This window comes from Mauremys mutica, chromosome 14 (genome assembly GCF_020497125.1).
Source record: "Mauremys mutica isolate MM-2020 ecotype Southern chromosome 14, ASM2049712v1, whole genome shotgun sequence".
In the NCBI taxonomy this organism is placed as follows: domain Eukaryota; kingdom Metazoa; phylum Chordata; order Testudines; family Geoemydidae; genus Mauremys; species Mauremys mutica.
The window spans coordinates 5,636,947-5,651,260 of NC_059085.1; the positions used below are offsets into that span (position 1 = coordinate 5,636,947).

At 53.4% G+C, this 14,314-nt stretch overlaps 1 protein-coding gene across 1 annotated transcript in view; it reads left to right on the forward strand.

Annotated features, from left to right (window-relative positions):
* Window positions 1–14,314, forward strand: part of VAC14 (VAC14 component of PIKFYVE complex) — a 203,216-nt gene that overhangs the window by 170,569 nt on the left and 18,333 nt on the right. The window contains exons 15-17 of the mRNA XM_044986779.1: window positions 4,514–4,688; window positions 9,237–9,355; window positions 13,860–13,939. Coding sequence (XP_044842714.1) covers window positions 4,514–4,688; window positions 9,237–9,355; window positions 13,860–13,939 — 374 coding nt within the window. The remainder of the gene's footprint in view (window positions 1–4,513; window positions 4,689–9,236; window positions 9,356–13,859; window positions 13,940–14,314) is intronic.

Here is a 14,314-nt window from a genome sequence, read left to right on the forward strand (position 1 = left end):
TTATTTATTGCTGCCTGTTCCGTTTGAACACAGTCCATGAAGAATGTTAGATTAGCTTACGGAAAGCTCTACACAGAGGATCTAATTGTCAGCCAGGACTGCGTCACTAATTGTACCAGCAGCTCCTTGAGCTGCTCCTGCTGCCTCGGAGTCCCAGCCACCCTGCTCCTAGCATAGGAAAGCCACGTGGATAGAGGGAGTCTGCTGTGCACGCTGAGCTTAGCAGGACCCAGGGTAGAAAGTTGCCATGAAAGCACCACTTTCCTTCTCCTGTTTAGGAGAGTGCGGAGGATGCTGTGGCGCTGGTTTTCCAAAATACTGCCAGGAATTGTGTGCTGGTGAAAGCTGCCGGGCTGACAGCCCTGCAGATGGAATGTGGCAGGGCTGACTTCTCCGCTTCGCCCCCACTGGTGTTTCTCCACTCCTCCCTGCAGAGAGCTGCAGCCCTTTGAATCCTGCCAGGAGGTGGGCGCTTGTAAGGGTGCCTTAGTGATGTGGGAGCCCATCCCCCACCAACTGGGCTGAGCCATCTCTTCCTCCCTCTGAAGTACACTTCAGTCTCCCATCTTCCACCCGCCCTGAGCTCTCCCAAAGCTGCTGTAAATAGCTCTGTCATCACTGCCCACTTGCTCCTCTAGGTCGGTAATCCATTAAATGCTGCTCCCTGGGGTATCCTGCTATGAGCCTCCCCGGACTCTGAGTAGCAGCTGTTTTGTTCTGAGCCACCTTGGGACACTTCCGCTTCAGCCCTTGGCTCTTTGTCTTTAATAGTCTCTGGTGAGGGATCTTGTCAAAAGCGTTTTAAAAATCCAAGCAAATGATGTTCAACAGGGTCTCCGTCATCCAAAGCTTTCCTGACTCTCAGAGCCTCCTAAGCAGATGAGAAAGGCAGGGTTTACCCTCCCAGAAGCCGGGCTGCGTTGACTTCATTGTGTATCATCCCAAGTCTTGCATTACTATGTCCTCGTCTGACTCGTGGACAGTTTCCTTCTGCTTAAAGAATTTGTTTAAAAAACACACTAGCAAAATCTGCTCTTCACCTGCCAAGAGGTGTAACTTTCTACAGTCAACCATCTTCATAGATTTTAAGGCCAAAAGGGACTGATCAAATCTAATATGGATTGTCCTAAAATAAGCAGTATCACAAGGAAGGACCAAAGCATATCATAGTTATATCCTGTAGCTAGGAGTACAGTAGCACCATGAAGCTGTTTTTTATTCAGGGAACTTCTAATGAGCCAGGATTGTAGCTGAAACAGTCACGTTAGTGTAGCAACACATAAGCATGCCCTAGATCACGTAACTTGTCTCAGCATAGGTGTACTGGAGGTTTAGTGAAGGAGGGGACGGTTAGCCCAACCGAGAAGTGATAGCAATCCTGCATCTCTGGCTTGCCTCTCAGCCAGGAGAGACCCTGAAGCACTTTTTGCCTGGCGTCACAAACTGAAATCCCTTTGCCCAGTACAGAAGTGCAGCCATCCCTAGAGTGAGATGGGACAGCTCTCCAGAAGGGGATGAACGACTGCACAACCTTAGGACAAGAAGTGAAGTGACGGTGAACTACAGGAAGGGAGTCTAGGCAGAGCGTGTTTGGCCAAGACACTAGTACTGTCAGCCTTCACTCGTGCAAAAAGTGCCATAAGATGGTTTAAAATCTCATTCAAAAGATGAGTGCTCCAGCAGCACAGCCCCTCACCCCAGCCAAGCGGGGCACTGGTTCTCCAGGGACGTTGGAGAGAAGAATGCCACCTATTGAGTCCCCACTTCCTACTGCCCTTGAGTTTTCCCATGAAATCACCGCCCTAGTTTGACCCTGTTTAGCTTATGGGATGTGACGAGATCACAGCTTGAAGCCATATGCAACGGAGAATGCTTATTGTTCTCTAAGCCAGAGGCCTCAGCCTTCAGCCACGGATCCAGCATGTGCTATCAGATGTCACCATATGCTGCCGCTGCTGCCTTGGAGAGCATGGGCACGGCCCTGGCAAGGAGAACGAGCTCAGAGCTCCTGCAGCAGCACCCGTCTGGCACGTTTAATCCCGCGGTGCCTGCTGGGAGTGTTCCATGGGCATACTGACAGCCCCGACCCCCCAGCCAGTCAAAGCAAAGACTCACCAGGCAGTTTGCTAACACCCCCACTTCAGGAACACACATGCTGCTGCTTTTGCCTTCATAAATGTCCATCGGATGCCTCCAGGTGATATTTCCAGTTGCTGGTTTGGTTTACCTGATGGTGAGTGTCACTTCCTGGGTACTGGAATGCAAAGCCGGAGACGGCCGGCGCGCTGAACGCTGTCATACAATCAGCTGGACAGTGTGTTAATCTTTCGCCATCCGATTAAATCTTCAATGAGGAATTTGCTCCCTACTTTAATGGGGAAGGAAAGGGCTTTTATGAATGCAACTGAGACAACCCTACAGCACCTGTGTCACGGAGCACCCCACTGTTAAGTGCTCAGTGCCTGGTTATGGCATGAGTGCTTGGAAGAGTCCCAGTGGTGCACTAAGGGATGTTGTTTATAGGTAGCTTTGGAAGCCACTCTCAGACTGTCCTTCCCCTCCATCTCCATGTCCTTGGGTCTTGTCAGCCGAAGGATAAGAAAGGAGACACATTTCCAGCACTCAGCACTACCCCGGAGCATGCTATAGAAACAGGCGATAAGTAGTATCCTTGGTGCCCAATCCCAGCCAGAGCTTATCTGAATAGGATTCTGGTGAGAGCCGGATCTGGTGAAGTAAGTCAAGTCAGAGAACCCAGCACCAGGCAGGATTCGGCCCAGCAGGTTGCTAGTGGCTGTGTCTACTGTAGGGTATTTTCTGTAATGGTCAAGTTGAGCCCATGATCCAGTGAGAAATGTTGGTGGAAAATCCTCGTGTAGACAAGGGGGAAAGCGTCACTTTGCTGGCTCAACTAGCTGACCTCTGCTAGTGTGGTCCTCAGACATTGGGGACTTTTGGCACTGACATGCCTCCCTGTAATTTTAATGAACTCGGACAAGAAATTCTTAATGAATGTCATGCACGTTGGGGGAAGCCTCTTCTCTCTCCCCCTCCCACCCCCACCAAGTCTCTGCGTGTCACTGAGTGGGCTCCAGGAGAAGGCATGTTGTATGGATTATTCTACATTGAAAATAAAATGAGATTTGAAGGTTTTAAGCCTGTTTTTTGCCCAGTGATGACAAGGGAACGGATCACGTCCTTCTCCAGGTTCTCGAGGTACTGAAGGCTGTTGGATCGGGGCTTCTGCTAGCACAGGATAGCAAAGCCAGTGTTGGGCAGCACTTCAGGTGTCCTTGAACAAACCATCCAGAACCGCAAGAGCTAGGGAGACATAGAGGCATCGCAGACCAAACAGAAAATCCTAAAATCCAAACAAACGCTGAGGAAAATCTGGGGTTTGGTTTCTAGTGAAAAATGTTAAAAACCTGGCAAATGCTGCAGTTTGCTAAGCAGAACATTCCGGCTGTGACCAGCTGAGCCCCCGTGATACAGCTTATGAAGCACCCTGTATCAGCAGAACTGTGCGGAGCTGGGCTGTTATAAAGGAAACAATAGTGGCAGAAAGTGTATTTGTAGGAGCACGTCTGTCGTAACCCCCAGACCACCGTGTTCAAGTGGACGGGGAGTCAGGAGACCTGGATCTGACTCTTGACTGCCACATATTTGTTGGGTGTCCTTGCGGAACTCTCATAACCGGTTTGTGCCTCGGTTTCCCTACCTGTAACATGGAGACAGTTCTTACCTGCCTCTGTGAAGTGTTCTGGGAGCTGGGTGGGAGGCACTGCCCCATGGGAGTCAAGGTAGCGGAACTAGTCCTCGGCTGGAGCACTAACCCCTAGGTCTGCACGCAGGCACCTTGAACAGCTATCAGGAAGCGCTCCCTCCAGGTCACACAATGCCAGAAGCAGCAATGCCAGAAGTGATCTAGAGGGAGCATGGAAAGCCCCTGTGATATTTGAGTTGCATGAGGGGGAGGGCAGAGAACGCTGTTCCGTGCACCTAGAATACCTTGTTCCGTTCTGAGCATCTCGGCTCCAAGGGGCATGGCCAAAACAGAGAGTCAGGAAAAGGCAACAAAAATGAGTGCGCTAGAGAGGCTGACTTACCGCCTGGGGAGGGGTGAAGTGCTTGATACGAGTAATGTGGGCAAACAGCCCCTAAGGATTGTGGGCATGACTGTTTCTGCGAGTATCTGAGGGTCCCAGCACCTTTCTGCATGGTGAGGTCTGTCCACAGGACTGTGGACTCTTCTCCCAAGGGAGTGGTGGAAACGCCATTGGCTGGAACACTGGGCTGGTTCTGAACACACTGGAGAACAGGCTGCAGGGGACACTGCTGTCGTGGCCCCGTGGGAAGCACTTGGATGTGACCAGATAGGTCTTTTCCATCCCCGATGGCCCTACACCACACAGGGCACCTTCCCAGAGGGGTGTGGTGTATGGATCTGCGCTGGTGGTCACAGACTGGAGTAAATAACCCTCTTTCTCCCCTTTTCTCTCTCTTTGACATACAGGCAGCTTTGTCTGCTTCTCAATGCTGAAAACATCTTCCACTCCATGGCAGACATCCTGTTGCGGGAAGAGGACCTCAAGTTTGCCTCAACTATGGTCCACACTCTCAACACAATACTGCTGACTTCCTCTGAGCTCTTCCAGCTGCGAAACCAGCTCAAGGACCTGAAGACCCCGGTATGTTGAACAGGAACACTTCCTCATTGAACAGGCTCTCCCCACCCCTTACCTCTCCGTGTGTGCACGTACCCAGGACCCCTAGCGACCCTAGGGCAGAGTTGTCCCCTAGGACATAGGCTGACATCTGACCGGTTTCTCTTGGAATGAATTAAGGAACAAGACTAACTTTGGCTGAGGGGAAGGAGATGCATAGCCTTTTTCTCTGGCCAGTACATAACCTCCGAGCCCCTTTCTTCTCCTGTCTGTTTCACTTACTTGCCTCTTGGTGCCCTGAACAGAAGCCCCATCTTAAGACTTGATGGTAAGGAGCTGCTCAGTATTTTGCCTGGTGTCTGCCTCACACTCGTGTTCCCCACAGGGTACGGTCCAGGGGCTAGTGTTCGAGGAGGAAGAGAGCATCATGCAAGGGTTAGGATTTGGGTCCGATTCTTTGCTGTACCATTGACAGTGTGGCCTTGGGAGTCCTCTAACCTGCTCCTGACTCAGTTGATTTACTCTTGGCTTGAGCTTTCCCTGGTAGATGTTGAGGCTTAAAGGTTGTATGGTGCTTTGAGGTCATAAGAAGCGATAGTGGGTCATACCAAAGGTCCATCTAGCCCAGTATCCTGCCTTCCAACAGTGGCCAGTGCCAGGTGCCCCAGAGGGAATGAACAGAACAGGGAATCAAGTCATCCAGCCCCTGTCATCCACTCCCAGCTTCTGGCAGTCGGAGGCTTAGGAACACCCAGAGCACGGGGTTGCATCCATGACCATTTTAGCTAATAGCCACTGATGGACCAATTCTCCATGAACTTATCTAGTTATTTTATTAACTCATTCATGCTTTGGGCCTTCACAGCCTCTCTTGGTAATAAGTTCCACAGGTTGACTGTGTGTTGTATGAAGAAGTGCTTCCTTATGTTTGTATTAAACCTTCTGCCTATTAATTTCATTGGGTGACCTTTGGTTCTTGTGTTATTTACCCCTTTACATAACTCTTATTCACTTTCTCCACACCATTCATGATGTGTTAGACCTCTGTCGTATCCGCACTTAGTCATCTGTTTTCTGAGGTGAACGGTCCCAGTCTTCTTAATCTCTCCTCACATGGAAGCTGTTCCATACCCCTAATCATTTCTGCTGCTCTTTTCTGAACCTTTTCCAATTGTAACGTATCTTTTTCTAGATGGGGTTACCAGAACTCGAGCAGTGTTCGAAGTGTGGGTGTACTACAGATTTATATAGTGGGATTATGATGTTTTCTGTCTTATTATCTATCCCTTTCCTAATGGTTCCTAATAGGCTGTTTGCTTTTCTGTCCTTGGTTGGAAGGGGCTATCTATGTGCAAAATGTAACCACTGTTCTTTGTTATTGCTGGAAGGAAGGATGGGTCCAAGCGCAGTGTGTGACTAGACCTGATTTATGTAGGGTCTGTATACACCAGGGGTAGGCAACCTATGGCATGCGTGCCGAGCTGATTTTCAGTGGCACTCACACTGCCCAGGTCCTGGCCACTGGTCCGGGGGGCTCTGCATTTTAATTTAATTTTAAATGAAGCTTCTTAAACATTTTAAAAATCTTATTTACTTTACATACAACAATAGTTTAGTTCTAGATTATAGATTTATAGAAAGACCTTCTACAAACGTCAAAATGTATGACTGGCACGCGAAACCTTAAATGAGAGTGACTAAATGAAGACTCAGCACACGGCTTCTGAAAGGCTGCCGACCCCTGGTATACACATTTCCTCTCCTATTGGAAGCCATAATCCTCAGTAATGTTACTAACTGTTGCCAAGAAAGATGCTGATATCTCAGGAAAACCAGTCACTTCAGTTTGGGACTGAGCAGTTCGGGGTAGTGTGTACCTGTCTTTGTACACTGCATCATGACGCCGGAAGAGAAAAGCAGGTTACTGTGTCAAGGAAGCCGTGAATCCAGATTGAACATTGCAAGTTCCATTGAAATCCAGTTTTGGACCTTCCCCAGTCTCCTGTGATTGGAATCTCTGGGTCAGTCTCTCCCCAGAGGAGTGGTCCTTGCACACAACCTCTTCTGTATTCAGGTACTTCCTAAAGGCCTGAAACAAGATCAGGGCCCCATTGTGCTGGTGCTTTGCAGACACAGACGGTACCTGCCCCAAAGTGCTTAGGATCTAAATAGATGACAAAGGTGGGGAGAAATGGAGGTGAACTGAGACCAGCTGAGGTCCCATAGGAAGAACGGCAGAGCTCAATCGAATCCAGATCTCCCAAGCTCCAGACCCCCTCCCTCCCTAGGCTGGGTATTAAAGTTCCCCTGAGTGCACACGAATCCCCCAGTGGGAACTGGTGCCAGGGCCGTCTCTGCCAGGCAGGAGTGCGGATGTTTGTAATCGCTGGAGGCACTCACCAACGGTGGTGCCTGAGGGGGCTTGGAGGCCGTTCCAAGTGTTGCGGCCCCCTCTACTGAGGGAGTTTCTGGTGCACACTGCTGAGCAGAGAGCAGCCTTTGTTGTGTAAGCTGATCCCATGACACACGAGCCTTTCTGTCCTGGGTCCTCCACAGCGGCGGGCGCTCCCTAGCAGCTGACATCTGCCCCCCAGCTCCCAAAACAGGCACATGCTAGGAAGGGGACAGGTGATGGGGGTAGCATCACCCCATCACATTCCTCTCAAAGCCCCTGTGCTTCAGCTGTTCACCCCTGAGAAGTTTGCGATGCTCCCTGGGTGCCAAAGCAGCGCTGCTGCCTGGGGAAATGAAGGCCCTGGGAGGCAGGGTGCAGGGGTGATCTCTCCGGAAGGCAGTGCTGGGGGCTGAAAGGTGGAGAGCCTCCCCTGTGCCAGCTGGAGACTCGACCCTGCACGGTCCCTGTCTCCAAGACAGCTCCCTAGCCTCAGCTGTGGCTCCAGAGGCAGTGGGAGTGGGCGCTGCTGGGCGGTGGGGTCTGAGCATTAGCAAGGCCTGCCTGGGAGCGCACTGAGCCTCTGCCCTTCGTGGAGGAAGCGTTAACGCAGCTGTAACGTTGCTCTCAAAGGAGACAGTCGCCCTGTAGCTGCCTGGGAGCTGGCTGCCTGGGACGCTGACATCAGCTGAATTCTTTTCTAGACATCATCTGTTTTTCCCAAGACTGCCCTGATTTCTTCAGCACTCCTGTTTCCTTGGCGTCTAAAGGGGCTGGCTGGCTCTGGCCTGGGAGCTCTCCATTCAGAGCCCTCCCCCCGCCTTCTTGTTGGCCATCAGTCAGGTGAACGCACCCCCGAGAGCTAGGTAAATAACCAGCATCTCCTGCAGGGGGCATCGGTTCTGGGGCCCTCGGTGTCACCCGTCCCCACTCCGAGGGCATCCTGCATACAGCTCCGCTCCAGAGCTAGGTCTGAGGCTGGCATCCCCCTTTCCATCCCGCTGCCAGTCTGGGGTGAGGTCTGTGTCCTGTCTCCCTGGCACTCGGTTCAGAGCTCTCCTCTGTAATCAGGCCTGTGTTGGTAGACAGCCTTCAGACCCAGTCCTTCGGTGCGTCTTGCAGCTCGCCGCCCACACACAGGAGCGCAGCAGGCTCTGTCAGCAGCCACTGTGCTCCTGCCTTTCATGTCCGTCAAGATGGTGCAGACCCCTGCCGTGCGCTCTGCTGCTCCGAGGGGTTCAGACGACTCCTCCGTGGGCCCCAGCAGAGAAGGAGCCGACATGCCTCAGCTTGTCGGCCGCAATAGGCAGCCTTCCCAAACCACTAACGACTATTGGCTATTTCTGCAGAGGGAAACACCCAAACAGACGTCGGCCCCTCCTTTCGACCCCTTGCTGTGCCCGTGGTCCCCCACCTCAGAGTTCCCCGGTTCCACACACAATAGCGTCCACGGGATGATACCAGAGTTAAGAGTCTGTTGGTTTCCTTCACGACCTTTTATTAGTCAGCTGAACCAATTCCCTCTGGCTTGAAACTTGGCCCGGAAGATCCCAGCCCAAGGGAGATTTCTTCCACTCCATCCCAATTTTGGATAATAGTGGATAACTTGTGCATGATATTTTATAATCATAGAGCTCCCCTTACCCCGAAGAGGTTTCTATAACACGATCGAAATGCAGCCAGTGCTGGTGTGGAGGGCAGCAACCTAGTGCCACGATGCACAACAGTCTGCCAGCTCCCCAGAGCAAACCCTGTGTTCTTATAACAGCTTTGTGAGACCCCATTTCCAGCCTGCTCCACAAATGCTTGTATGAAAATGTATGAACAGCTGTGCATGAGTTTCTCCGGCATTGACCACAGCTGTGCACAGTTATGGTAATTGCACATGCAAATAGCCAGGGAGCTGGAGATGGTCATTTGCATTTATAAATACCACAGCTTCATGCACCATCGCACAACTTAGGAGTGTATTGGTATGTTCAGAAGTCCAGAAATCTAGCCCTTACTATTGTTCCAGGAGACCCACAGAATCCAGATTTGGATGGACGCAGGGTTGAGTTGGTCCTGCTGAGCAGTGACCTTCTGGCTGCAGGCACCCTGTGTTTTGAACCTGAGGCCCTGCACCCTACACCACCCCTCCATCCGTGGGTCTAACTCCCGCTTGCTTTCTCTTCCCCCAGGAGAGTCGTAACCTGTTCTGCTGTCTCTACCGCTCCTGGTGCCACAACCCTGTGACGACCGTGTCCCTCTGCTTCCTCACCCAGAACTACAAACATGCTTACGACCTCATCCAGAAGTTGTATCCTTTCTGGTGCTGCTGGGGGTCTCTGGGGGAGTGGGGCGGGGAAGAGCAGGAGGCAGCAGTGGTGACACCGTGTAGCCCAAACAGGGCAGCGGACGTGCCAAGCTGACTCTCCCTGGCTCACAAGGGCACAGCTGAGGAGCCAGCCTTGCCTTTGTTTTCATAACAAACAGTGGTGGAGTTAAACAGCTGATTAAGGATGGTCCCTAACAAGGCCATTTGCCATCCCCTGGGCCAGGAAGGAGCCTTGGTATATTGTTTGCTGCTTTGTGTAAGGGAGCTGCAGCAAGGACCTGAGTTCACTGCCTACACCCACTCTTGCAAGAAGCCTAAATAATTCTGAAAAAGTCTGAAACTCTCTCCTCTGGTGTGGTACCAGCCCATGGGGCTTTTCAGACAAACAAAGCTGAAATACAGGGGCATCTGCAAGTTGAGAGAGCAGCCTGTGGGATGAATTGGGTCAAAATTGCTCTGTGCTCATGACTGGAACAGCAGGTCACTTTCTCCATAGTCTTTCTGCTGGGCCCTGCTTGTGAAACCAGTTCTCTGTCCAGCAGAGCACAGAGAAAGCAGTGAACCAACACTCCAGCCCCTCCTCTTTGGGCCTCTGGCTAAGGGACCAGCCTGGGACTTTGGAGTTCTGAGTTCAAGTTCTTGCTCCACCACAGACTTCTGATCCCTTGTGCAAGTGTTTCCATGCTGTGTTCGATAGGCCTGAAGACGTCTGGGGAGGCTGAGGAGCAGGGGAGCACTGAGGCGTTCATTTGGACAGTTTCTTTCCTCGATCATGCTGCTTCTGTGGAGACGGGGAGGGAGACCATAGAGGGCCTGGAGCGTCCTATTCTGCCCATCCTTAATGGGGGGCCCACTCGGATCAGCGTGTCAAGGCTGGGGCTTGTTGGTGGGAGGCGGCATGGAGCAAGCTTGCCCTGTTGCCTGGGCATTGGCTGCAGAGGCCTTCAGAACCACTGGATCAGCATCTTTCAGAATCTCTTGGAGATGGCCAGTTTCATACAAGTCGTCTCCTGGGCATGATGCGCACACATCACAACTACAGCCACTCTCTCCTTCATCCATCAGGCTGCCGTTGCAGCAGCCTTTGCGTGGCTTTCCCCAGGACACAGGGTGTGTCCAGAGCAGCCTCTAAGAAGGTGGCAGCCAGGGTTGGGTCAGCAGCACGTCAGCTGTTTGTCTAGACGCTGCCAGTCAGGGGGCTCATCTCTTTGCCAGGACAGGTTGCTGCGAAGGACACGCCTCGCAGGAGTTGTTCACACAGACGTAAACCTCAGCATCTCCTTTGAATTCATCCACCTTCCACCTCTTCCGGCTGCCATTATTTCCCCTCCCCTCAGATGAGCCGGGAGCTCTGACGAGCAGCATTCTTGCCCTGCTCCATAATGGTTTTAAGCGAGGAGCTGTATGATGTGGTTAGGAACTGCATTTTCCTTCCTGCTCCACAGTGGAGTGAATGACCTGACTGGCGACAGACTGCAGCAAAGACGTTGCTTCTGGGCCAGTGGCTCTGACGCTCCCGTAACCTCAGCCGTGAGCAGGAAGCCAGCCTTCCCCGGTGACCCCAGCCTTCCCCAGTGACCCCAGCCTTTCTGGCTCACATGGGACAGCGAGTGGAGTTGCGGGTCTAGGATCATCCAGAGGCGCGAGCGCCCGCTCTGAGGGGATGGCAGCACACGCTGCTTCACCTGCTGCTCTAAGTGCAGCAGAAAGCCCCAGCCCGAGCTCCTTCGGCCGCAGGAGCTGGGAGAGCAATGGTGAGCGCTCAGACCCTGCAGAGGGAGGGAACGTCGGGCTGCCAACTTCCTAATTGCACAAAACCAAACACCCCTGCCCTGCCCATTCTCTGAGGCCCCGCCCCCCACTCCCTCCAGCCCCCTCCCTCCGGGCTTGCTCTCCCCCCCTCCCCCCACTCACTTTCACTGGGCTGGGGTGTGGGGTCTGGCAGGGAGTTTGGGTGCGGGAGGGGGCTCAGGGCTGGAGGTTGGGGTGCGGGGGCTGGCGGGGAGTTTGGGTGCGGGAGGGGGCTCAGGGCTGGAGGTTGGGGTGCGGGTAGGGGTGTGGGGGCTGGCAGGGAGTTTGGGTGCGGGAGGGGGCTCAGGGCTGGAGGTTGGGGTGCGGGTAGGGGTGCGGGGTCTGGCAGGGAGTTAGGGTGTGGGAGGGGGCTCAGGGCTGGAGGTTGGGGTGCGGGTAGGGGTGTGGGGTCTGGCAGGGAGTTTGGGTGCAGGAGGGGGCTCAGGGCTGGGGCAGGGGGTTCGGGGTGCGGGCTCCAGACGGGCGGCGCTTACCTCAGGCGGTTCCTGTCGGCGGCGCAGCAGGGCTGAGGCAGGCTCCCTGCCCTGGCTCGGCGCTGCTCCGGGAAGCAGCCTGTCTGTCCGGCCCCTGGGCGGAGGTGCAGTCAGGCGGCTCTGCGCAGTGTGCACTGCCCGCAGGCCCCATTGGCCACATTTCCCAGCCTATGGGAGCTGCGAAGTCGGCGCTGGGGGCGGGGGCAGCACGCAGAGCTTCCTTGATCGCCCCTGCAGCCACTTCTGGGGAGCTGTGCAGAGCCAGGGCAGAGCGCCTGCCTTAGCCTCACGGCCGCCTGGGCAGAGTGAAGGCAAAGGCAGGAGTCTCCAGTCTCAGGCCCTTCACTCGGAGGAGCCCCACACAGTGAGCAGCTGATGGCATTGTGCCAGCTGGCTGATGTCACTGACCGTCCTCTCCCCTGCTCCCGATCCCAGATGCACCCTGGGATCCATGTGCCCCCTCAGCTGCTGCTCTGACAGCTGGCTGGTGGCTCATGCGCTGCGTTCCTAGTGCTGATGCTTGCAGTGCTATTCATACGCTATTAATGTTACAGTAGCACCTATTGCTGGGTGTTGTAGAACTGCCCCAAAGAGTGTTCACACCAGGCAGTGGAGCCCCTGACACATACCCCAGGGCAGCGTGCCCGGGCTACAGAAACACCCTGTGGCAGCTTGGGGGTTGGTCCATTCGTGTTATAACATGGGGGAGGGGTTGTCTCCCTCCCGGTTGGATCTGAACCAGGGTTAATCATGGCCATTCCTGCAGCAGAGATGAGACCTATGGGCTCGTGCTCTGTCTGCTGCTTTATTTTAGTTTTCAGCACAAGTGTGATCCAGCTGTCGCCCTTCCTGTGAGATTCTCGACTCGCCTTGGCCTCTGCTGCTAGTTATGCTGAGTGTTTCTGCACTTGGTTTATTTGGCCGGCTCATCCAGAGCCTCAAAAATGCTTCCTTGTTTAGAAAGCCCTGGGCAGAGGCAGCAGCTGAGGGCTCTGCTGGCGGGACCCAGGCCGGTTTTCTGTGGTTCTCCAGTAGTTCTGTTGACATCACTGTTTATGTTGAGCATAATGATTATTTCCATGTGCCAGCAAAACATGAACCTCCCGAAGTACATTTCCCCAAGCACAGGCTAGATAGTGATCTGAGCGATCCCCTCTGCTGTGCACGAGAGTTCATCTTAGGAGATGGGAACGCTTTGGGTTGGTGCCGCGAGAGCCCTGTGCTGGCTGCAAGGGGAGGCTGTCGCGGTAGTAGTGGGAACGCTTGCTTTCCTTATGGAGAAGGATCTCTGTGGCCCACATTTCATAAACCCACTGCTGGCTTGAAGGGCAGCCCGACTTTCTCTGCTCTTGGAGAGACTCTTGGTTTAAAGAGCTGACTCCAAGCCCCCTTGAATTCTAGGCCACCTCCTTGCAGCCTCCTTCAACCTCCTACTTTGAGCCACTGCCCAATCATGCACCCGCCCCTCACCCAGGGCAAATTTCTCATTTGTTGTGCAGCTTCCCGTAGGAGCCGGCTGTTTGAGGCTTGCTGGTATGTGTGGATAGGTGGTGAACGGAGCAGTTACATTGAAGTACACCTCTACCCCGATACAACGCTGGCCTCGGGAGCCAAAAACCCTCACCGCGTTATAGGTGAAACTGTTATATCGGACTTGCTTTGATCCACCGGAGTGCGCAGCCCCACTCCCCTGGAGCGCTGCTTTACCGCGTTATATCCGAATTCGTGTTATATCGGGTCGCGTTATATTGGGGTAGAGGTGTAGGAGCTTGGGGGGGGAGGGGGTTGTTAGAGCAGAAACCCAAATAAGCCAGAGAGTGTGTGTGTGAGAGACACGCACACACAACTCAGTAATATTTGACTGCCCATATTTAGAAAAGACTCGGTCACATTTCCAGGTCAGCACTTGCACGCACCCAGCCAGGTAATTCTATGCACACACTGGTTGCTGGGCAGTGAGTTCCCATCTGCAGATGCAGGTGTGATAGGTACAGCTGGAAGCCTGACTCTGATGTGCAGTGCAGCCCCAGCAGATACGCAGTACTTGGTCGCATGGGAGAGAAGCGGGGTAATCTGCACTGCATCTTATTGCTATTGCTACAGGTAAGTATCTACCTCTTTGCTGGCTACTTAAACTGTGGTCAGTGGTGACTAAGGCTGCTCCTCTTTTATGGTGGAATTTCCTTAACAGACATGTCCAGTGGGGACCTGGAGGTCACAGTGGATTTCCTCACTGAGGTAGACAAGCTGGTGCAGCTCATTGAGTGTCCAATTTTCACATGTAAGGATCATATGGAGCTTTCTAGTCGCGGCGCGTGTGTACATGTGTGGGGAAGGAGCGCCCGGTGCATGTACTGTGTCCGCATGCTCAGGCTCCCTGGGCATGTCCCTTCCCTGCTCCTTCATCACAAGTGGCAGCGCTGCACAAATAAATAGAGCAGAAGTTATGAGACTTTTTGCTGTGAGCGGTGTGAGACCTCCAGTGGAACTGTCCATCAGGGACACGCTGGATCGCTGCAGCGCAGAGGGCGGGCGCTCCAAATGTAGGTTAACAGTACTAAGAGCGTTGGCACCGAACAAAGAGATGGAAAGAACAGAGGGAACCCCCATTCATGTGTGTGCCTTCTGCACGTAGTCTGTATATATGTGATGCTGC